The 25,824-nt window shown below is 37.4% G+C and overlaps 1 protein-coding gene across 3 annotated transcripts in view; it reads left to right on the top strand.

Annotated features, from left to right (window-relative positions):
- LOC127455045 (mitochondrial 2-oxodicarboxylate carrier-like) overlaps window positions 1–25,824 on the top strand; it is a 154,073-nt gene that overhangs the window by 105,055 nt on the left and 23,194 nt on the right. For all 3 annotated transcript variants that reach the window (XM_051722600.1, XM_051722599.1, XM_051722598.1), the window contains exons 3-4: window positions 1,831–1,879; window positions 20,770–20,853. In XM_051722600.1, coding sequence (XP_051578560.1) covers window positions 1,831–1,879; window positions 20,770–20,853 — 133 coding nt within the window. The remainder of the gene's footprint in view (window positions 1–1,830; window positions 1,880–20,769; window positions 20,854–25,824) is intronic.

The raw sequence follows: 25,824 nt of genomic DNA, 5'->3' as shown, positions 1-25,824 counted from the left end.
TTAAAACAAGCATACAAAAACGAATTGCCAGTGGGGTAAGAAAAATAAACAAAATTCAAAGGGAAACAAGTTTATTTTTCTTACCTATTGGGAATGGCTTTTTTGTTTTTGTTTTTCCTCAAGGAAATGTATCTTGATTTAAGACTGTTTTGATTTTTACTGGAAAACAAGACAAAGATACTGTTTAAGAAGAGTAGAATTGATTAATTTGTGCTACATCCTCAGTTAAAAAGACTCACACTCTTTTAACAACTTTGTATCTTTTGCTTTATGATAGTTGCCCTCTAATCTGCCAGTGTAGCGATGTCTAGATTAAGTCACAATGGTGGACTGTAATTCCTCTCTGGTATTTCTCATGGTAATTACTTTCCTGAAAAATCTCCAAGGAGGCAATGTCTTGTTTTTGGACAATACATTTAATGGAGGAAATTAGAATAGGACTGTACTTCTCAGCAGCTGTGTACACATTGAGGAATCTGTGAAGGAAGCCGTTAAATTAAACAGCAAAAAGGAGCTGAGAATCGCTTCGCTGACATATAATTGTGCAAAAATACCTCATCTACATTCTCATTGAGACAGATCACACTCATCTCACTTACGTAGTACTTCCTCAGTCTGTTTTTGAAGAGTCGTATCAGTGTGTTTACAGCTACCTTGAACAAAAACATTGTCTACGCCTTCCTGTCATGTACTGTTTAGCGCAGAACAGACATTAAATCTTGCTGTTAACTGTTAATATATTTTGTGGCCCAACAGATACGGTTTCAACTGTTAATCACAGACACCAACTAATCACCTCATGGAACATGATCTGCATGGTAACAACAGAGCCGAAGTATCCACTGCGTTTTGTAGTGTGAAATCACTATTATTCGGCATTTTATACACCGCTCAACCCCCTCAGACATGGCCTGAGCACATACAGAATCCTGGCATTAAATGGGCCATTACGGCAGTGTCTCTATGGGCTGGTCCAGTTAAAATAGGATTCAAAATGCTTTGGGATTTTAAGTCCATCATCACATTGGAACAGAATAAAATGGATGATGGTAATGACTTGCAGGCCAGGCGAGCACAATTTCCTACTTCTCTGCATGGAGGCCATTTTGTTGCCAGATCCCTTACCGCACGCTTGTCAGCTGCAGTAGAATGGCAAGAAGGCAAAAACAAGATCAGAGTGACAAAGGTGGCGGCTGGCCAAGCAGCTCCTGTCGGATGCGAGTTTGGGGGTCTGTTACATAGGAATTTTTTAGGGGAAAACCCTCCGTTTACCGAAGACAGAAGCACAAATATCGCATTCAGTCCGACAGAGAATGAAATCATGCACACACGTGGTTTGCAGACATCTGTGACTTTTATTTGTATTTACAAAATGTATGGATCATGGTGTATAATATGTCTCATTTCTAACGTGGTGAAATATTTGTGGATTAGGCTGCACGTTTCAGTCTCGGGAGACTTTGCGCTTGGCAGGATCCTGCAGTTCTTTCAAGTGCTGTGTTTTGAGGAAATTAAGCTGTATTAGGAATGATTATGCAGCTAAAGTCACTACACAACGCCATAAGGGTAGAATGGTCTGAATGAATAAGTTAAATACCAGATTTGAATCCAATTAAACCAAAATATTACTTAAACAGCTCAGTGAAATATGACGAGAGAGTGAAAGAGAAATAAAGAAAGCTTGGCATTTGGTAATGAAAGCTTAATGGCCTGTGAATGAATTGCAAGATATTAGTTGTACTCATGTCTCATTTCAGTGACTGATTTACTGGAGTTTTAACAGAGCAGTGAGACAGACATGTAATTACTTATGGTGTTTGTCTTCCATAGGTCTGGTGGAGATTTGCTTGATGCACCCTCTGGATGTTGTGAAGACCAGGTAAATACAATTTATCATGCAATTCTTTCTCTTTTACATTCCCATTCTCTATTTTTCTTAATTCAGTGCTGGCAAGGCCTGTGTTCCACTCTGTGTGCGCTCAAGGCAGTAGCTGAAATTTTTCTGTGGAAAATGAAATGCATCATTTACTAATTTCTCCACAATGTTTACGTAATGCTTTTTAATGTTCTCAAATTGCTCACATAATTACCTCATTATTTCATTTAATCCTACCCTTTCTTTTGATGCATGGGGTTCTAAAAGTGAAAGAGATTTGTATACCAAGCAATGCAGAATCTTTGTATCATGCAAAAGATAGTATGTCACAGGACACAACACTAGTTGACTAGCTGGTGAATTAATGTTCCCCTTTTAAAGGACACGCCATCAGCTGCCAGAATGTGCCCCACACAGTTGAGATGATGTGGGTGACAAACGCAAGCTTGCATATCTCCATTGATGCTGTTAGTGTTGTCAAGAATGGTGCAAATGTTCCACTCGCTTATAGCTTCTGTCAGCCTGTGGACAACACTTGGCTTAGGAATGCAAAGCTCTTCAGTTTAACTTCAACATTCTCGTAATTCCAAATTTCTATATATATATACAGTTGTGCTCAAAAGTTTGAATACCCTTGGAGAATTGGTAATATATGTACCATTTTTAAAGAAAATATGAGTGAGCAGGCAAAACACATTTCTTTTATTTCTTATGGGATTCATATTCAACTGTAGGTTATAACAGAATGACACAATCATAAAACAAAACACGGCAACAGAGAAAAAAATGAAATGAACCCTGTTCAAAAGTCTGCATACCCTTAGTTCTTAATACTGTGTATTGCCCCCTTTAGCATCAATGACAGCGTGCAGTCTTTTGTAATAGTTGTCTATAAGGCCCCAAATTCTTGCAGTTGGTATAGCTGCCCATTTGTCTTGGCAAAATGTCTTGGCAAAGTCTTTGGTCGTCTTGCATGAACCGCACGTTTGAGATCTCCCCAGAGTGGCTCGATGATATTAAGGTCAGGAGACTGTGATGGCCACTCCAGAACCTTCACCTTTTTCTGCTGTAACCACTGGAGGGTCAACTTGGCCTTGTGCTTAGGGTCATAGTTGTGCTGGAAAGTCCAAGAGCGTCCCATACGCAGCTTTCGTGCAGAAGAATGCAAATTGTCTGCCAGTATTTTCTGATAACATGCTGCATTCATCTTGCCATCAATTTTCACAAGATTCCCCGTGCCTTTAGAGCTCACACACCCCCAAAACATCAGTGAGCCACCACCATGCTTCACAGAGGGGATGGTATTCTTTTCACAATAGGCCTTGTTGACCCCTCTCCAAACATAGAGCTTATGGTTGTGATCATAAAGCTCTATTTTGGTCTCAACACTCCAAATTACAGTGTACCAGAAGCTGTGAGTCATGTCAAGGTGTTGTCAGGCATATTGTAACCCGGCTTTTTTGTGGCATTGGCGCAGTAAAGGCTTCATTCTGGCAACTCAAACATGCAGCTCATTTTTGTTCAAGTATCGTCGTATTGTGCTCCTTGAAACAACCACACCATCTTTTTCCAGAGCAGCCTGTATTTCTCCTGAGGTTACCTGTGGGTTTTTCTTTGTATCCCGAACAATTCTTCTGGCAGTTATGGCTGAAATCTTTCTTGGTCTACCTGACCTTGGCTTGGTATCAAAAGATACCCAAATTTTCCACTTCTTAATAAGTGATTGAATTGAATAAGTGATTCGTGCCTTTCCGAATAAGGTATTCAGCTTCGGTCACATTCCTAATATATATATACACTGGTGGCATAAAGTTTGGAATAATGTACAGATTTTGCTGTTTCGGAAGGAAATTGGTATTTAATTCACCAAAGTGGCATTCAACTGATCACAAAGTATAGTCAGGACATTACTGATGTAAAAAAATCAGCACCATCACTATTTGAAAAAAGTCATTTTTGATCAAATCTAGACAGGCCCCATTTCCAGCATCCATCACTCCAATACCTTATCCTTGAGTAATCATGCTAAATTGCTAATTTGGTACTAGAAAATCACTTGCCATTATATCAAACACAGTTGAAAGCTATTTGGTTCATTAAATTAAGCTTAACATTGTCTTTGTGTTTGTTTTTGAGTTGCCACAGTATGCAATAGACTGGCATGTCTTAAGGTCAATATTAGGTCAAAAATGGCAAAAAAGAAACCGCTTTCTCTAGAAACTCATCAGTCAATCATTGTTTTGAGGAATGAAGGCTATACAATGCTTGAAATTGCCAAAAAACTGAAGATTTCATACAAAGGTGTACACTACAGTCTTCAAAGACAAAGGACAACTGGCTCTAACAAGGACAGAAAGAGATGTGGAAGGCCCAGATATACAACTAAACAAGAGGATAAGTACATCAGAGTCTCTAGTTTGAGAAATAGACACCTCGCATGTCCTCAGCTGACAGCTTCATTGAATTGTACCCACTCAACACAAGTTTCATATACAACAGTAAAGAGAAGACTCAGGGGTGCAGGCCTTTATGGGAAGAATTGTAAAAGAAAATCAATTTTTGAAACAGAAAAACAAAAAGAAAAGGTTAGAGTGGGCAAAGAAACACAGACACTGGACAACAGATAATTGGAAAAGAGTGTTATGGATCTTAACCTCATGGAGCTTTTGTGGGATCAGCTAGAATGTAAGGTGTGTGAGAAGTGCCCGACAAGACAGCCACATCTATGGCAAGTGCTACAGGAAGTGTGGGGTGAAATGTCACCTGAGTATCTGGACAAACTGACAGCTAGAATGCCAAGGATCTGCAAAGCTGTCATTGCTGCATGTGGAGGATTTTTTGATGAGAACTCTTTGAAGTAGTTTAAGAAGTTCTGAATGTTTTTTTTTTTTTTAATTGTAATAGTAATTTTTCACGTTATTATTGTCCTGACTATACATTGTGATCAGTTGAATGCCACTTTGGTGAATAAAAGTACCAATTTCTTTCCATAAGAGCAAAATCTGTACATTATTCCAAACTTTTGGCTGCTAGTGTATATACAGTATATATATTAGGGCTGTCGATTTAATGCACTAATACAGTGCAATTTAATATTAAAAATAACATGTTAAAAAAATTTATGCAATTAATCATGTCCCCGGACTGTTATGAGGAATATTCCTGTGCAGTTCAATACAAGCCCTCATAATAAATCTCGGACTGATTGACAAATTCAATTACAAAATGGATTGCTGTGAAATGTAGGCCAGTGTTCAATAATATGCAAATAAATACATTGGATTCTAAAGCCACTTTTTGAATTATCTTATCAATGCTTAACTCCTCTGCCACAATAATGTGATGCATTTTACTTATCTGAATATAATTTTTTTTTATATATATATTTATATATATATACACTGGCGGCCTAAAGAGTGGAATAATGTACAGATTTTGCTCTTATGGAAAGAAATTGGTACTTTTGTATTCACCAAAGTGACATTCAACTGATCACAATGTATAGTCAGGACATTAATAACTTGAAACAATTAATTATACTGTGTGTGTATATATATATATATATATATATATATATATATATATATATATATATATATATATATACACACACACACACACACACACACACACACACACACACTACTGGTCAAAAGTTTTGAAACACTTACTCATTCTTTATTATAATTTTTTATTTCACATTTTAGAATAATAGTAAAGTCATCAAAACTATGGAGTAACAAATGGAACTATGGGAATTATGTTGTGACTAAACAAAATCCAAAATAAATCAAAACTGTGTTATATTTTAGCATCTTCAAAGTAGTCACCCTTTGCCTAGAATTTTCAGAAATGTACTCTTGACATTTTCTCAACCAACTTCTTGAGGTATCACCCTGGGATGCTTTTTAAACAGTATTGAAGGAGTTCCCATCTATATGCTGGGCACTTAGTGGCTGCTTTTCTTTATTATTTGGTCCAAGTCATCAATTAAAAAAAAAAATAATAATAATTTAATTTTTGTTTTATAATGAAATAAATTAATATAGTGGCACAATTATATTTTTGTTTGCAAAATAAATTTCAAACATTTAAGCATACGCCTTCAGATCAAAATTTTTAAAAGATTTTTAAGATCATGAGAAACATTTCAGTCAAGTGTTTCAAAACTTTTGACCGGTAGTGTGTGTGTGTGTGTGTGTGTATGTGTATATATATATATATATATATATATATATATATATATATATATATATATATATATATATATAATATATACACACAATAATTAATTAACATTTCTCTTTTACACAGGTTTCAATTCATATTCAAATATAGAATCCCTTCTACAGGATTCTTGTACACAATTTTTAAAATGTTCTTACACCACACTGGTTAATTCCTCATTAGATGCAACCTCTGCACTTTTTAAAAAAAATATATATATATTTTTTATAATATTAAGATGACTATGTAAGTTCTCGTATATTTAAAACAGCTAACTGTTTTGACAGGGTATTGTTTAAGTATAAAAGTTTGGAACAGCTAATTCATTTCTGCTTTTTGCTGGGAACAGCTAATTCTTTGGTTTAATCAACATTAATTTCAAGCAAGCTCAACTGACAATATTCAGAGATAGGAATTTATCTGTTGCTTTCTATTTCACTGTTATGCAAGAGGCTGACATGTGTCATGCTATATGCATAGCTTATCAACTAGTCTCTATAACCCCTAGTATGTAGAAAGAACGAGAGAAAGTAGGGGAAGAGAAAAGGAAAGAGTGTGTGCAATGGTGTGGGATCAGGGCCCTCACAGTAGATCTGCTCAGTATGAAGTAAACAGGTTGTGGGCTGGTGCTAAACCTTTACAGCTTCTGGGTGCCCTGCCAAGACCTCTGCCTCTGTGACTTACACCCCTCGCTCACACACTCTGAAATTTCACATTTTATGCTACCATTTTTCAGTAAATTTTCTGAAATGATAATGATATATTTGTACTCTGAGGAGGAAGTGTAGTTGTCAGAGTGGGGTGTTTGTGTTTCTTGGTGTCTATTTGCATACGTTTGTTTGCGGCTGTGCGTGTACGTTTGTATGAGGCGATATTTGATACTCCAGAGACCTGATGAGTGATTTAGGATCCAGTGCTTGGGTTAGAGGTTTATTACAGGTTAGGCCACTCTCTCCTCACAGGGTCAGGGTTAAAAGTGCACTCTCTATTTTCTTTGTAATGCTCCTCCTCAAGAAGTGGTAAAAGTCGTGTGTAAAGAGCAGTAGTTTTATTTATTTGTTGTGTGCGGGTTTGTGAGAGTGCATCAGGCCAACTCTGTATACTATGTGAGTGTGGCTGTCATTATCTTTCATTGGTTTTCATGGCAACCAGAACTCCCTAACATCATGGCAGTAAGTACTTTCAATCCCTAATGTTTTCTTTAAAAACGAAAAAAAAAAAATAGTTGGACACACTTGTTTGGGTCAACCCCCCCCCCCACACACACACTTTCGGCTTTTTCAGTCACACTAAAGCAAGCTAATTGGGCGAGTGAAGGGTTAGTAGAGCTGAAATCTATTAGCATAGGTCTCAGAGGGCTGCTGAAGCTCTAATTCCAAGCACACCTCCTTTCTGACGCTAGTTGCAGGAATGGCTCCTATTAGCGACTGGCTGCCGCTTTAATGTCTGTTGCTCCAAATTGGATGCCAACTGGAGTGAAGCATTTTTTTTTTCACTCTCTCTCTTTCTCTGTTTCTTGCTCTCTTCAACAAGCCGCCTTAGTGGAATCAAAGGCTTTTTGCTGAGGGTAACCTGACAAAATGTATACTTAGAAGTACATATTTACCCTGTTCAAATGAGGGTGCTGGAACCATGGAGAGGTGGAGACCAATTAGATGGCTGAGGGGGCCACGGCTCTCAGACACACATACACAAACTCGCAAACAAACATCTGGCAGTAGATTAAGAGAACGTTAAGAGGATGTATTTCAAGGCCATGATTGTTTGTAAGGTTAAATCAATGTTTACTTTAAAGTCTTACTACCATTCTTCATATGTGTTTATATTCAGGAACAAGCACTTCCAGCTGAACTTAAAATTATGTGTCTCACCTCCTCTCACCATCATAAGCCACTGCCGTATTTTCAGACGAGAGCAAGCCTTCTCAAATAAATGTCTCTTAAAAGCGGACAGGTCTATGTGTGTCTCATATGCGCTCACGTTCAACAAGGCTCATTTCTAGGTCAGAATGTCGCTGTTTTTTTCAAAGGGGGGCTTGCTGGACTGGGGTGTGGGTAGGGGGTTTCGCGGGTTAGTTAGACTTCTGAGGAGACAGTGAGACTGGAGTTACAGCTTTTCATTAACCTGGAAACCACCTAGTTACATGGTTCATGGGCTGGTCTCAGCTCACTTGGAGGTAACAAAGGGTGTCAGGCGGCACTTTCAGCAGGGGGCAGCTGCTCGAGGCACCCCATCTGACTCTGATCAGCATGCCGGCCGCCCTGCTGCACTCATTAGAGACCAGGAATGAGCTTACATTACTCTTGTTGAAGGGCTCCGGTTACATCGCTTCACCCCACCCCAAACACGCCCCAAAACCCCAACTACAAGCTTTGTCTTTTTTTTTTTTTTTTTTTTTTTTTTTTGGAAAATGATTTTAAGTGACTACCTTAAAATGCACATTGCAGTTTAATTCATAATCCTCAAACATTCCCTTGTGAAAATGCTTCTTTTGGCATTTTTCTAGTTATTATTTTTGTTACAAATTATATTATCAGTATAACAATTTGAGTGAAAAGTTTAATTGAAAAAATTAACAAGAATTAGAGAATTCCTTTGTAGTTGGTATGTCCCCCTTTTGCTTTAATTGAGATGCACTCGAGCTGGCATGGACTCAAGTTTGTACAAAACCTGATGATCTATGTTATCCCAGTATCTAAGAATGTTCCTAAGAGCATCTTGTTTGCTTCAGGGGTTCCCTTCAAGCTTTTTGCCTCTTAAATACGGGACTTAATTTTGGCCAATACGAGATGTTCCAGGCTAATACAGGACCGTTGACAGCCCTTATTTTATGGTCTTTTTTTTAAGCAGCATATGTTGAAAAATCCTTTTGTGTTCCACGGCAAACAAAATACAATTTATTAAGTAAGGATTAAATGATTGCACATTAACATTTTAAAGTTTAGTCTTGGTTAAAGTATATAATCTTTTGAGACAGGTGGAATACGGCACCAGAAATTACACCGAACAAAAAGAAACCATTTGATAAGTGTGTCAACTGCATTAAATAAAAGTGATGGCACTGAACATTTAATTAATCTCATTAATTATAAATACAGAGCGACTATTTGCACCAGGTTGCATTTGCCACACAGTGTATCTATTTGCACTCCATTAGTCTGGTGTTAACAAAGAAATTTATGACAAACTGCTGTATTATTGTAGCATCTGTGGCATAGGATGTAATGACTATATGAATGTGCTTTTTCGTGCCAGCGACACGGGTTCAAATCCAACTTTTGTCCTACTCTTTTTCCCATCATGTGTCCTATCTCCTCTTTTAATATTTCCTTTGACACTGCTTAGAATTATGAATAAAAATGAAAATAATGGTTGATTTCATAGCAGTGATTTGGTCAGGGTGAAGGTTGGAGAGTTGAGAGAAGGATTTGATATCCGGGGAATTGGCAGGGTCTGTCGATAGCACAGTTTCCCTTCCTCGTTCAGGCGAGAGGGCTAATGGCTTTCTCCCACGGCTCAACATCACTCTTGTGTAGATTGTATCATTCCTTTTGGGAAAGTCACTGAAGCCCAGGGGCCTACAACTCCCATGGGGCCCAGTGGGAGGAGCGCATTTAAACGCTTTCAGCGGGAGACGCAGTTGTTGACATGGTAACAGTGCTTTAAAGTGTTAAAGGCATCAGCAGACCAGCAAGCACACAGCAGATGCACAAAACCATGGTTAATATTTGTTATAGAAGGTTAGGTTTAGGGGTAGGAGTTGGTGTAGTGTTAGGGTTAGGGACTCTAAATAAACACAATAAACACTGCAGTGCTGTATGTAAGTATTTAAATAGGGTTGCAAATATTATCTGCCACTAATTTAACTGATAAGGATTTGTAACATTTGTATGTCTCTAAAGTTGTTTGTGTGTAAAATTATCACATTTAAGGTGCTGTCAATACATCAATATTGTACATTTAAATGTCTGTTAAACTTACGAAATGTTCTGTATGTGTGCTAAAACCACACTTTACATAAGAATACATGAAATCATGTTGGACTTTTCGTACAAATTAAATAACATGGTCAATGACATTTGCTTTGATTAGTGACCTAGAAGGAATCTCAAATATTTCTTATTCATTTGTCATGATTATTTCTTTTTTTTAATTAATTTATTTTTTATTTATTAATCCTTCAACTTTGTTTATTTCCAGGTTTAAATTAGATTTTAAATCATAGATTTTCAATATAGACTGAGACTTTTGAACTCCACTGTATTTAAAATAAAAATAACACTTGGCAAGAAGGTCAAGTATTTTAAATATTCAATTTCAGAGAAGTGAATGTTACTGGCACAAAAGCAAGCACACAGCCTGTGTCTCTGTGTCTGTCCATGCTGAGTGATCTACATCTTGGCTCTTTGGCCATCACTCCACACACGCTTATCTACGTTCCCCCCACCAGTAGGTGATTAAAAAAAACCTGGGGTTACCTCACGGCGGTCGTTATGATGACACAACCTTCGTCAGATCCCAGCACGCTTGAAAGGGAGCTTCTCTGAGGGGGGCTAGAAGGGGCTGTTTGACGAGGGCAGTGACAGATGACGTCCTGCCCTGTCAGGACTGGGTGACAGTGTGAGAGGAGCCCACAGGCTTCCACCCCCGACTGCTGGCTGAACCCTGGTGCACTCTTCATGGAATCCCTCAACCAGCCTTTAAACAGCAGGGCTCAAAGCTCTGAGGCCCGAGAGCTGATCCGGCCCAGTAAAGCAGCATGCCGCTCAGCTGTGCTCCAGTGATTACTTAATCCCACCCTGCCCTTGCTGGCGGCCCCGATGGAGTAAAATGCGCACAGGTATCCGATTGTAGCTGTCCGTGCTTAGGAAGTCAGTACACCAATCATATTGGTGACAGACAGTAATTACTTGCAATTTCAATGGAAAAAAAACTCTTAATAGAACATATTGGGTTGTGGCATGTTTCATTACAAAGGGAAAATCTAAAGCTAGTTCCAAATAACTCCAAGCACTACTATTTGTGGTTTAGAAAGGGAATTAAAAAGCTCTTATATTAGTGGCTTACCACTGACATGTTTTGGCCAACATCTTCAGCAGGGTGAACAGAGAGCAATGTGAGTGCTATACTTAAAAACTGATCTCTGGAGAATCAGGTGTCATGAGTCTTTAGTATTATTCATTCTGGATGGGTAGGATAAATAGTAACTATAATAATGTTTTGAGGTAATCAGCAAAGACTAAATCGCATAAAAATAAAGACATGATGACTGTATGTATAATGCCCTGAGTTCTGGTATCATATAAAATAATAAGTACTCGAGTCCAAGAATGTCCATTCCTTGGCCTTGCTTGACCTTATCTGCTGATACTGATAGTTGTGATTCGTGTTGTCATGGTAACAAAATTTCAGTAGTCAGTACCTATACCAGTGAAATTTCATGGTTCTCAATACCAATTTTGATACCACAGTAAAAATATGCTAATATGATAATGTGCTATTGAACATACATTTTTTTTTTTTTTTTTTTTTAATAAAATTTTTTTTTTATGTTTTAAAGTTTCATTTAATTTAATCATCAAAACGGTGTCTATTCAATTAATTCTTAAAACATTTAATAAGTGAAAATATAACTTTTTAACATAATGCATTTTTTTGCCAAACCTTTATTCACCAGCTGTCTTGCTTGTGATAAATGTATTAATTATTGTTATTATTATTATTATTATTATTGTTGTTGTAACAGAGAATATTACAGTTTACTATACATTTGTAATATATTTTTATTGAATTTTGTATTTAATTTCTTCAATTTCAAGCATCTAGCTGTTATTTTGAATTGTGCTTTTATTATGACGTGTTTTTTGCCGGAAGCTTCACTTTTCCAGATAAACAGTTCAGGACACTGTGAAGCACTTTGGTCAGCTCTGTTGTTTTAAATGCGATATAAAGTTTGAGTTGAGATTAAAGCGCAAATGCTGTGATTTAATTATATAAATATGTAGTTTACTTGTGGTTCACAGTGGATAAGTTCTCTCCTTTGTCATCTCAAACAACACAAATGATTCTCAATGTCTGTGGAGTTTCCAGAGTTTGAGCGGTTGGATTTAAACAATCATTTAAATTACGCAGCTCATCCACACTAAGATTGCAGCATTCAGTGGTTGAATAAATCACACTAGGACATATCATTGTCCATTTCAGTGTAAAAGGAGGAACAGAGCATGCGCTAAAAGTGAGTATTTTAAAGCTGTTGTGTGTCAGTCATATTGCGTGCTGGTGCCAGACAGAGTCGGTGCTCGGTACTACCGGTACTGCAGAAACACTGGTATCGTTACATCTGCAATGAGAGCATTACAGTAGTTCAGTCTAGTTATGACAAGTGACTGAACAAGCAGTTGTGTTGCATGTTCAGAGAGCAAGGGTCTTATCTTCCTGATATTGTAGAGTGTAAATCTACATGATCTTGCGCTCTTTGAGATGTGGTCTGTGAAATTTAGTTTTTGTCAAAGGTTACCCCTAGACTGATTTGGAAGGTGTTGCTGTAGTTGCACCCAGCTGCACGGTGATGTTGTGTTCAACAGCAGGGTTGGCTGGAAAGACAAGGAGTTCAGTCTTGGCTGGGTTGAGTTGCAGGTGGTGCTCCTTCATCCAGGCCGAGATGTCTGCCAGGCATGCAGAAATTCGAGCAGTCACTGTGGTGTCGTTGGGGTGGAAAGACTAGTAGAGTTGCGTGTCATCAGCGTAGCGTACTTTAGCCCATTTTATCCCTATATTTACTGTGCATTATCACATTGAGAATCAATAGGTTCATCCAAAAGCTGAAAAATGTTGCTTTCAGAGGCTTTATATGGAGTAGGATATAAATAAGCTGTATTTGAACTGTTCTGAGACCAGTGCAGACAGACAGCACACTGGAGGTTAAGTCATTCTTTAAATAGGGAGCAAGGGAGCATCCTATAGCTTTCCTATGCAGCGAAGTGCATTCACTCTTAATATCCGACCAACAGTTCAGTTTCAGGCTGCAGATGATGTTTGGACCACTCAACATGTTTGGCAGACATGGGACAATGATAATCAGTATATAGATTCAGAATTTATAATGTATAATTTTATTTAAACATGGTTGGCAGTGATTGGATGATGCTGGCCATTACTTTGAAATGTTTGCTAATTTCTGATGTAATGTCTGTAATGTCTCAAAAACATGAATAATCAACACTCCACTCCAAACATTATAAAAATCTGACTTTTTATAGCTTGGTATTATTTACAATTTCGCAACTTAGTCCTGCTGTCCACATATGTTAAAGTGCACCTATTATGATTTTTAAATGTGCCTAATTTAGTTTTAAAGGTTTCATACAATAGATTTACATGCATCCAAGGTCAAAAAACACTTTAATTTGCTCATAATTTAAATTGCAGCATTACCTTTTTTCCCAGTGTCAAAAACGACTCCTTCAATGATCTGTTCTAAAAGATTCATTCTAAACTCCTCCTTTCAGAGAGCCTACTCTGCTCTGATTGGTCAAATGTCCCAGTCTGTTGTGATTGGTCTACCGCTTACAGCACGTGTCGGAAAGGAAAAGCCCACTACCATATCCGAGTTTCAGCTACGTCTGATAAAATATCTGTTTTACCTTACCAATTTGAGCCCGAGTCCAATAGTGATACATCGAAAGATCAACCCAAAACACCATCGCAAGCACGACGAGAACAGGATGTTTCTCAGTGGTAAGTTTATATGTAGTTTGACAATAACGCGAGTTAGCCGGTTAACAGAGGCTAACAGGCTAACAGCGTGCACTGGCTGTACATGTAAACAGACCAGAGACGGGTTTTTTGTTACCAAATTACGTAGGTTAGGAAGTAAGTCTGGAATTACTAACGACTCGTTTCAGGTGTTCAGAATCGGTTCTTTCTTTTGGTTGTCAATAACTCCATATTTTGTGCACTTTGATTTTTGAAACTTTGCAGACTTTCTTACATTCACAAACAGCTATATAACACACTACATGAAAGGTAATATTTGAAAAACCATAATAGGTGCTCTTTAACATCAGTTTTTAGGAAAACTATTTGGTCTAGAATTTTTTTTAATTTTTATTTATTTATTATTTTTTATGTTCATTATGTGCTACTAGTTATAAATCAAAAGGGAAATGGAAAATGCACACAGCAGTCACACTCGGGTCTCAGGAGGTTGAAGGATGGACCCAATCCATATTTAGGGACCAGAGTCATACGGACTTTGGGGTGGGCTCTTTTGACTTGGACCAGTAAGGAAACCACCCACAACACCCTAACATTGTTGCGTTTGGTTTTGCATGGACAAGCATCTCACATTTTCTTCAGAAATCTATTTCAAGTGTGACAACAGCATTTAGAAAATAAAAAGTTATAGGCCTTGTACTGGCTGTGTGACCTCCTGCTAATGTGACTGCCATTGCACATTATGACCGGGTTTTGCTGAAAGGAGGTGTCAAAAACAGCCAAATGCATTACATTACAAACATACTAAATAAAGCAAAAATGTCCCAGTGTGCTGCAATGACCCGTTTTAGAGAAGCAGTAAAGTGCCTGATAAAAACTCATTTGTCTCCAGTGTCTGTCAGACGCCTCACAGCATCTGTGACCCACTCCTTCACATTTTAGTTTTGCAGCAGTCATGTTCCTACCAGGCAGGGGGTGAGAAAATTGCAAATGGAGAGTTGTAATTCAGGGACTCATGTTTCTCACTGAAAAACCAACAAGTAGAGTATTGATGACCACACTCTGCACTGTCCTGGCCGCCAGTTTAACAGCCTGCCAGTCTCCTGCTGTCTAAGGAGTTTCCACTATCCTGAGCCAGCCATTTCCTTACTTCAAAAGCAGCTGTAAATATGCTGAACTGAGCAGGACTATCCTGACTATCCTAATCTGAAATGACTATCTCAACAATGTTTGTTGATTAAGACAATTTTATCATCAACCCTTTTTGCAATCTTTGGAAGAGTTCACTCAAAATATTGCAGGATTCATAATTTACTCATTTGCATGCCCATGTCTTTCTTTCTTCTGTGAACAACCACAGGAGAAATTTTGAAGAATGGACTGGTTGCTCTTGTTCATGCACCATAAAAGTTTCATATAAGTAGTCTGTATACTAGTGCATTACAGTATATTGAAAGTTTTCTGAAGTCATTTGATAGCATGACCAAAACAGACCAACAGATAAACAGACCAAAATGTAATTTGATTCACTGAAAATCTTAATATCCACCCTAACTCTCTTTGGCATGTTCATGAGAGAAGTAGCGATATCCGATTTATGAACAAATTGTTGTTTTGTGTCAGATCTTTTCAATTGGTTGATCTGATTTACAAATCCATTCCGAATTATATGCTCACGAATTAGATTGATCCTGTTTTCATTCAACTCACTGACCCAAAGCTACCATATTAATTGAGAATATTTGTAAAATAGTGCATGAGTCAAATGGAACACTTTTGTGTCTTCCTTGTGGCTTGAAGGCCACACTTCCCATTCATTGTAATTGCATGGAAAAGAGAACCCAGTACATACTTAAAAATGTCTCCTTTATCTTTTATGGAAAAATTTGTCATTTTGGCTTTTGGCTTTTTTTTTTTTTGGAAGTTTGTAACGACATAATTTTCATTTTCGGGTGAACTATTTCTTAAATAACTGCACTGATCAGAGCTGTTTTTTATGTGTAGATGTTTCAGATGTGCTAGGACTGTCCTGGCAAAGCGAGACACAAAGTTTTCTATGTTTTCAAGAGAGGTCAGCCAGAGGTTGGCAACCTGAGGCCCAACCTGAGGTTTGTGGGGTTAAACCTTGTCCCACAGATCCTCTTGAGGGAGGACATCACCCCACACACCCCCCTTGGACAGCTTCATTACCCCAAGTCACAGTGGGGCCTGTGGTGCCACTGAAACCCAAGCTGTCCAAACCCAGACCGAGACCTGGAAGCCTGCAGTGTCACAAGCGCCACGACTTTATCAATTCCCCTTTGCCCCATCTTCCATCTTCTCCTGGACTTTCTCTTTTTGCCTCCGAAGGCTTAGCTTTATGGGCCACTTCAAGCCATGTACCCAGCGGTAATACTCTGCCTGAACAGACATCAGAACAGTGGAAAGCAGCTACGCATGTCTGCTGTGAATCAAGGCAGTTTTAAGAGAGATATTTTTCCTGTGGTTTTCCAAAAGCTTCACATTTCATTAGTTTTGCATTTATATCCACCATGGCACTCAAGCATCAGTGATATTTTGCTTGCGTACAATTCAGTTATGTACAATCCAATAAGATTACTGTAGTAATGCAATAATACTTAATATTTATGTGTAGCATGTTTATGGAGGTCTTATCTTAAAAATGATTGGTCCGCTTCTGCTCTGAGTTTGATTGGATGTAGGCATCTGCCATGTTGGAGCATTTAGGTTAGAGAGGTTTAACCTCATGCACCAATGCAATGGACGTCTGCCATCTTTATGATCCTGCTCATTAAAATTAACTGTCTGGCTGTAAAAAAGAGATTTCCTTTTAATGCTGCCTTCTGGATTCTCTTATGTACCGCTGATAGAGTGTCAAAGAAACCTTGCTCATGTGCATGCTTCGCTTCTAATTTTACTTTTCAGTTTAGCTCTTGATAAAGGTGTTGGAAAGCATATTAATGATTGTTAATGTTGCCAAGGATTAAAGATAGCCTGAGAATTAAAATCAATAAATACCATGACAATGACCATAACTAAATACACTGGTAAATAATTCAGTTGATTAAATGAATTTTTCCGGGTTCAGTACAAGTTAAGCTCAATCAACAGCATTTGTGGCATAATGTTGATTACCACAAAAAATTATTTCCATTCGTCCCTGCTTTTCTTAAATAAAATGCAAAAATCGAGGTTACAGTAAAGCACTTACAATTGAAGTGAATGGGGTGGTTTTTTGGACGGTTTAAAGGCAGAAATGTGAAGTTGTAAAATTGACTAACTTTACAGAGAAAAGGTTAGTAAGTGATTTTAGCACAATAATATCATGTTAACATGTACATATTGTTTATGTTTTGTGGCTATACTTTTGAAATAATGAGTATTTTGAAGTTTATGGATTGGCCCCATTCGCTTTGTCTCACTGAAACCCAGATTTGTGCTTTTTTAAAGAAAAATGTATTGTAGTAATCAATATTATGCCACAAATGCTGTCGATTAAGCTTAACTTCTATTGAACCTGGAATATTCCTTTAACTCATGTTATCAAATACAGCTTTGAATGTAAAAAATGTATTAGTATATGTAAAAATTAACGTTAACCAAGATTAATACATGCTGTACTGGTATTGTTCATTAGCAATTGCGCTAACTAATGTTAACGAAAACAACCTTATTGTAAAGAGTTACTGTATAATTTACAATTCAAATAAATCTTGTGAATATTCATTCTCAATATTTCTTCTTCATTATAATTGCCTTTACATATACCATGCAATCTTTGATTAATTATGTTACAGACTGGAAACTTTAGACGGCCAACTTCGAATGCCAAGTGCCAATTTTTCCTGTCTCAAGTCCAATAACAAGAAAGAAAGTACTGCAAAAGCTATAAATGGTGCATACGCAGTACTTGCGGGATGGTTTTTCACTCATCGGATCTTGTTTATCATGACATTGATTTTCTAGTCATAAATAAAATAATGCAATTCCCACTCTGCACTATGGGGGAATACCCCCCATATTAACAAGGGGAAATTAAGAGACCTTTTTTAGAAGTTTGGCCTGCCCCTTTAAAGGCAAGCCCATCAAACTCAAGCCTTTTGATCAACCTAGTAGCCTCCCGCCCTTCCTACAGGGCTTTTTTTAATACCATCATTATTAGGCCTCTACCCATCAGCTTGTCTTCCAGAGGGGCACAGCCCCCCCTGTCGGACCTGGTGCTGGCCCATTACATATGGGGTCTGAGAAGGGACAAGGCCCAAGCACTCGGCCTGGCCCTGAAGAACTTCACTCCTGTCTATAAAAATACAAAGAGGAGGTTTTCTCCTGCTCTTTAGTTTCATTAACCTTCCTGTATGAGTGCTCAGAGTTAGCTCTTTTACATGGAGTTACTGGGTCAGATGGAGATGGTAGGGTTATTTACCCCCTGGTGCTTATTTAACCCATAGAAGCTCCACTTTGGCCTTACCTTCACCCTCACCTTGCCGTTCATGATGGCGCTCTGGTCCTATAAAAACGGGGTACTGGAGGTTAGTGGTGGTTTTTGATGAACTCACAGATATCATCACCTGTAAGTATATCTTTTCTTTCTGGGTTTAGTTTGAAAGGGATTCTTTAACAAAACCCTTGGGCTTTCCCCAGTTCCTCTGTTTGTTGACTTTACGACCGGGAGCTTGGCTTCAAGGCCAGCTGAATCAGCCCTCACCTACTTTTCTCAGGTTCATATCTGCCTAAAGGGGCTCTCCTGAACTTTTGGATAAGGGAATCCTTATTAAGATAAAAAAGCACACCTTATGTACAGATCTTTTCGTGTCCATGGCCTCTGCGTTTTCTTCTCAGCTTTTTTCAGTGTGAGAGAGCAACATGGAAATGCTTTCTGAGAGTCCCTAGGCATCTTCTACTGCCAAGAGCTCTTCACGTCTTCCCCATTATCCTCTACTCCCTGGGCCGTGCTGTTGGGTCCAAGTCTTTTATGGCAGGGTAGGCAAGGGGCATGAGGAAATGAGGTGACCCCAAGGTCAGCAGTGGAGTCAGGCAACTGAGAGTGGACTATGGTCCTGCCACCTCTGGGTTAGTGCGGGTTGGGCCATCCCAAAGTACCACTGAACATGGACACTCGGGCGATTGTTGGACAAGCCGCCTTGGTTCCTTTACCTTGCTCTCATGTGCCTTTAATTAAGGCCGATTTAAATTTGTTTACAAGCTACACTGGTCTTAAATCTTTTAGTTCTGTGCCCCCATCCCTACATTCCCCCTTACTTGACTGCCTGCCGTTTCGGAGTACCTTTTTTCTTCTGTCTCTTTAATATGGTGTTGGACATTCGTTTATGATCCTATTTTAACTGGTTCTTAGGCACGAGTTACAAGCTATTTGGGAATCTACAAAATTGGATGCTGGGGACACCCCTCTAAGATGTTAATCTGTTGACGATATGAAAGGCTGCTCACCTCAGTAAACCCCTCATCCGATGGAACCAGGGCACTTTTATGGCCCCATCAGGCACCCTCCTGGATGACTTACTGCTGACCTCCTGACCTGGCAGTCAAAGCCATATGAGGAGAATCTTTCTCATTCTGTGTCTTCCTCTCAGAGCTTGCTCTGGGTTCATCTTTTTACACTCTGAGGCCAAAGGTTGCTTTATTTATCGTCTTCCAGTGCCCAAAAAGATACCCAGCCTGGTCAACTGTAAAATTTCCTGGTATGTAGGACTATAAACCAATAATAATACGTGTGGTGTCAAAGTTCCAAAGGTCCTTCAGTTGTTTTGTCCACTTCTTAGTGCTAACACATCAATGTTGCATTTACCATTGGGAGGGGGAAGCAGTAAAACCTTTTCCCCAAACTTGTACTCAGCAATGATACCACGTTAAACATTTACGCAGTGCAGGATTCCCTTTATTAGGAAGTTACTAGCATGCTGGTCACTACAAAAACATCTCTTAACCAGTTGTATCGTATTAAACATTTACACAGAACTGCAGAACTGTTTTTTACAGGTTACTAGCATGTAAGCGGCAGAGTTAGCAGCTAGAAGGCCTGGCTACGGGAGATGCCGTGTTAATTGGGAAGGATGGGTTAAGTAAATGTTTGACTTCTCCGCTGTGCTAGAGGGACCGGGCAAGTCAGTGCAGCCTTGAGGTAAAGGCCGGAGAACAGAAAGGCTTTTTTTGCACAGATCAGCAAATGTCCCACATTTTTTCTTGACTGCAGATAATTGTTAGCATATGTTGGTCATGCTCTATGATCTCTCACAATTATTTATGTTGAAAAATATAGATCAGTGTAGGGTCGATGTTGGCTGATTAAATTTTTATTTATTTTTGTCAAGTGGGATGTGCAACCATACTTCACATGTAATGAATTGGCTGTTTTTATAGAGTTAGAAGAGCATGACTCATTAACACAGTGGTAAAATTCCTCAATGACAAGTTTGAATTTAAAAGGCTTGTGATATCATTAAGGTCATGTGCAATTCTGGACTTGTGATTTCTTTAGTTCATCCATATGTATTTAAAATATTCCATTCATAAGAATTTTCACAAACTGTATGAACATATACCTTCCAAAAAATACCATGATAACCACGAAAGATATTACAGTTATTGTAATACAGTAAAACAATGGTAAATTGGTACTAAGCATTGTTGTCATTAAAAAAGAAATTAAAATGACTGAAAGCTTCATTGATTTTAAGAGATCTGTTCATTTAATTTTACAGTAATAAAAATTACTTCATTATCATATTTTGGATGGATTATTGATAATATAAGGAATTATTAACCAATTGTATATTATCCAGTTCTGTATTAGCTTAGTGGTTGGAAAAGTTGGTTTAATAATCAAGAATTTTGTAAAATAGTGTTTTTTGGTGAATCAAGTCTTTTAACTATAATTGCGAAACATTACTAAAATTGTGAAAAATGACTATTATCATTATTTCATTTTTTAGGTTTCAAATCCAGAGAGGGAGGGGTGATCCAACTAGTTATAAAGGCCTTGGAGATTGTTTCAGAACCATATTTCGCAATGAGGGGTAAGTTAAAATTAAATTTAATAAATTGCAGTTCCCTATACTATTCAGAAAAAAGCTAATTAAAAACATTAGAATTAAAACTTTAACAAAAAGTTTTAAATTTTCTTTGAGTGCTCGTCTGCATATTTTGTATATGTTTTTATATGATGTATGTCGCAAGTTTTATTTCACCTTGTCGTTAACTTTTACTACTATGGGTTTCTCTTTTCTTTCTGTTCTCATGTCATCTACTGTTTTAGGTGTTGTATTTAGTGTAAAACAGGCACTGATTTCTGTTGTGTGTAGCGAATGCATTGTAACAACAACATGCATCTGGTGGCAGAAAATGTTTAAAGCTTTAGGAAACTTGTTGTACAAAAATCACAAAATTTAATCCTACTTGCCATGGAATATGCAGTGTATTGTATGTCCATGCAGGGCAAGCAAGTGAAGTCATAGGTTTATTTTATGCATTTGGCAGTCACTGGCACAATGTGTGCCATGCTAGCTGACGCAGCGTGGTTGAGGCTAAGATTTATCTCTTTCTGTCTCTCCTTCTCTTTTTTTCTATCCCCCACTGATCTGTCCTCTTTCATTCTCATTTTATCGCTTTTCTCTTCCTCCTCTCCGACACATACATAGACATGCAAATTGCTGTTTTGAAGTTTTTCGGTTTTGTTTTATTTTGTTGTCCTGTTTTCTTTGTATTTATTGCTTTTGTTTAAAAACAGCCTTAATAAAGTAAATTAAAATGTTAAATAAATGAATAAATGTTGCCTTGAGTTTTAAAAAGGCACAAAATGAAATACATTTTAAATAAGTTAAAATTAAATAATATATATATATTTTTTTTCATTATTAATAAATGTTTGTTATTATCATTGTCTTTATCATTCTGCCACTGATTTGGTCTCTTATATTCCTTCTTGCTTTTTTCTTCCTCACCTCCCTCCGACACACAAAGACATGCAAACAACTCTGCAACGTGTTTCAGATCCTAGACAGTGTGCAGATTTAAAGGTCTGTTTATTGCAAGATGACAGCTTTACAGTGGATCTAAAGCGGATCCATTGCAAGGTGTGAGAATATATGTGCGCGTGAGGCCCCGGGTGACACTGACCCTGCGGCTCTCGCTCATGTGTGACAGTCCACCACTGTGAGATCCTTCACCAGCTTTACCAACTTACTTTTCGTCTCTGCTGAGCTGTCATCAGCTGTATCCCACAGCCCTTCCCTGCAGATTACAGCTCTTCTTTTCTCCAAACCAATTATCACCCTCGCTCTGATTGTGATGTGACTGGAATCACCACACAGTAGCCAGTAGCTGTAGTATGATCAGCCCCAGGCGGAACCACTTAGTTTTAATTTACACAAATGGTGGTAGGAGTCACTGTTGTGAAATTATTATTGAAAATAAACACACTCTTGCTCTATGGGCCAGCAATTCACTTTTGCTCTTGGTCCTTTTTTTGGTACGGTCCTCCTCCTGTGTGGTAGAAACCCGAGCTCCTCGACTTCCACACACCAATTAGTTCAGAGCAAGAGATCCATCTGTGAATTGGCTCTGAGTCGGTTTGAAATGATGTTATGAAAATGCTCCTGTGTTATGATGTAGCATGTGTGAATCATCATAGAGGGAAAACACTAACTGTTTTAGATCCCTTATATAAATGGCTTGATTTTTCATAATTATTTCACAGTATGTGTATTGTTTAACAATTTATAGGACCATTTTTTCTGGCGTTTTGAGCAGCAGGTAAGTGGCGTAGGCACCAATCCTGATCCAGTGAGAGCTGAAATTAACAGTTTATTTTGGTCTTATTTTGTAAGTGAGTTTGTGTATGTCTGTTCCTGGTGCCATATGTTTGTTTGTTTTTTTTTTAATCGAAGAAAAAAAAGGTTAAAGGGTTAGTTTATCCAAAAATTTAAAGTAATCAATGAAATGAACAGATATGTAACAAAAGTGAATGGTGACTAAAAGTATCAATCCCTAAAATTCTCCCTTACATCTCCTTTTGTATTCCATTGAAGAAAGAAAATATACCGATTTGGAATAACATGAGTGTGTAAATGACAGAATTGTAATTTTTTGGTGAACCTATCCCTTTAAGTAAAACTCCTAATTGACAAGATGTGATGTCATTGTACAATGGTAGCCTGTCTGCTGTCTGTCAGAGCTCAGTTAGCAAACAAGTCTTGATTCAGTCCTGTATAAAAAAAAAAGAAAAAAAAAAAGAAATATTAAAATTGAAAAGGATTCTTATATGTTCTTCATGAAATGTCAATCAAAAACACCAACACAAAAGTCTTAGTAAATTCATCTTTTTTGATGTACATGTTTTGTCAACCATTATCCAAATAACGATGTTATATGAATGCTGTTTTCTATAAACATACAAGGAAGCCTAATGTTTTTAACAATACATGCATTTACATACAGGCCTGTATTTACCTTATACAAGTTTCATATCATGAAATGCCACTTTCATTGAATGAAACGTACAGTAGTTATGAGATTAATGACAGAACATAAACAAATCTACTGTTGAATGAGAAGACAGATCTGTGTGACTTATGCAGAAGAGCAACATAAATAAGCATAAAACAAGATTTGCAGACCTATTGAACCAAAATTATACCTCAAGTTATTTTCTATTAGTATCCTGGATCTCCCACACTGAAAGAAATATATTTTGTGGTTAAGTAAATATAGCAGAAAAGATTTAAGTACTTTCTACATTGAATAATTAAAGTGTGAACTTGAAAAATTTAAGTAAATTCTAAATTCAAGCGTAAAAATGAGTGCTCGAGCTTATAAGTAAATTCTATTTATAATTGTTTGTTATTTTTACATTTGTCATCATCTGTTAATCCTAAAGTAAAAAATCTTGTTGTATTTATTGGCTAATTTAAGTAAATTTCACTGGTAAATAAAATAAGTAAAATGTACTTAACTTTTTGAAGCTGGTGTTTCCAGTATGCACTGGGCTTGCATGGTTTCACAGTTTGCCAGTTTTACTTAAAGCGTTTATATTGTTAATTTTGTTGTTACGTTTGGTAACTTCTTGTTTTGTGTAGTCTTAAGTTAATTTTCAACTCAAAATCTGTTGTTTGTCACCATCATGATGTTTTGTGCACCAATTGTTGAGGTCTGCACGTGCAGCTCTGTATGTTGTCTCATAGACTACGTAGCATGGATTAAGTTTCCCTGTTTTAGGCTTCTGAATGTCATGTAGTGTATGATTAAACATATGTTTGAAAGGAAAATTCAAAACGTGATGTGTTCTAATGAGATGTTGTTGTTTTTTTTTTGTTTGTTTTTTTTACTGAGTTCATTTAAGTACTATGTATATCATATTTGTAAGTAGGGCTGCATGATTTGGACAAAAATTCAAATTGCGATTATTTAGAAAAATATTGCGATTGCAATTTGAACTCCGAATATGATGCGAATAAAATGGTCATGTTTTTCACATGTTCAACTGCCAAAAGGCTACTGGGGTTTTCACACTTGAGTCTTCTTAAAAAGAACCAAACTGTGACCTTTTTTTTAATTCACCCAAAAACAAATATATAATAAACCGTGAAACAAAGAAAAAACACTGTCTTCTTCATATTCAGTCAGTGTCATTTATTTATATAACACATTTAAAAACAACAACTGTTGGTCAAAGTGCTGCACAATTAAACTAGTTAAAAAGTAAGGTGTGCATTACAAGAATACCAGAACAGATCATTTACAAAAAGTGATAAAAACAATACACAAAACAGTAAAAGTAATAATGTTACACTTGCAAAGTATGAAATGCTAAAACAAACAAGTGTGTTTTAAGAAGTGATTTAAAATCATCAAGAGTTGGAGCAGACTTAATATGTAAAGGCAACTTATTCCAAAGCATTGGTGCTGCAACTGAAAAGGCTCAGTCACCCTTCAGTTTTAATCTTGATCTGGGAACAGTTAACTGTAAACTATTTTATCACTGTAAATGTCTAGAGGAATGATGAAGAGAAATTAACTCTTAATTAACCAGACCATGCAAGCCCTTGTAAACAAACATTAAAACTTTGAACTGGATTCTGTATTGGACAGGAAGACAGTGGAAAGAAGCCAGCACTGGAGAGATACTATCTCTTTTTCTGGCACCGGTCAGAAGCCTAACAGCAGTGTTTTGAACCAGCTGAAGGCGTGGCAAAGAGGTTTGAGAAACACCCAAGTAAAGTCCATTAGAATAAACAAGTCTCAAAGAAATTAAAGCAGGTATCACAGTCTCCAAATCTTTAAAAGTTAGAAATGTTTTTAACTTAGCGATAGTCCTAAGTTGATAAAAGCTACCTTTGAAAACAGAGTTTGTCTATCAAATTTTAGAGCTGAATCTCGGGAGTGTAAGTTTGAAGATAAAGGTCCCAAATTACTGGTTACCATTGTAATGGAATTAGGAGGGCCAAAAACTAGGACTTCTGACTTAGATTTGTTTAACTGGAGAAAATTGGGGTGCCATCCAGCTTTTAATGTCCTCAAGTCAATCAAACAAAGATTGTAAGGCAGAGACATCATTTGATTCTATCGGAAGATACAGCCGAGTGTCATTTGCATAGCATTGATATGAGATGTTGTGTTTGTTACAAATAGCACCTAAAGGAAATATATATAAAGAAAATAGAGCAGGGCCTAACATGGATCCTTGAGGTACTCTGCAGGTAATAGATGCAGAAGATTTTCCAGTCTCAACTGAAAAAGTCATATCTTTGTGGTAAGAGGCAAACCAATTAATTACACTACCCTGAATTGCAACCCACTGTTGTAAACGCTTCAGAAGGATGATGTGGTCGGTCGAGTCAAATGCTGCACTGAGATCTAGCAAAACTAGAATGGCACATAGTCCACAGTTAATAAAATCATTTGTCACTTTCAACAGAGCGCTTAGATATTCAAATTGTACCCATCCACCGTGTACTTGTATTTTGTCAGTTTTGTGATAGGGACACAGCCCA

This window comes from Myxocyprinus asiaticus, chromosome 17 (assembly GCF_019703515.2).
Source record: "Myxocyprinus asiaticus isolate MX2 ecotype Aquarium Trade chromosome 17, UBuf_Myxa_2, whole genome shotgun sequence".
Lineage (NCBI taxonomy): Eukaryota > Metazoa > Chordata > Actinopteri > Cypriniformes > Catostomidae > Myxocyprinus > Myxocyprinus asiaticus.
Note: the sequence above shows the minus strand (reverse complement) of the source record. Positions and strands in the feature narration are given on the sequence as shown.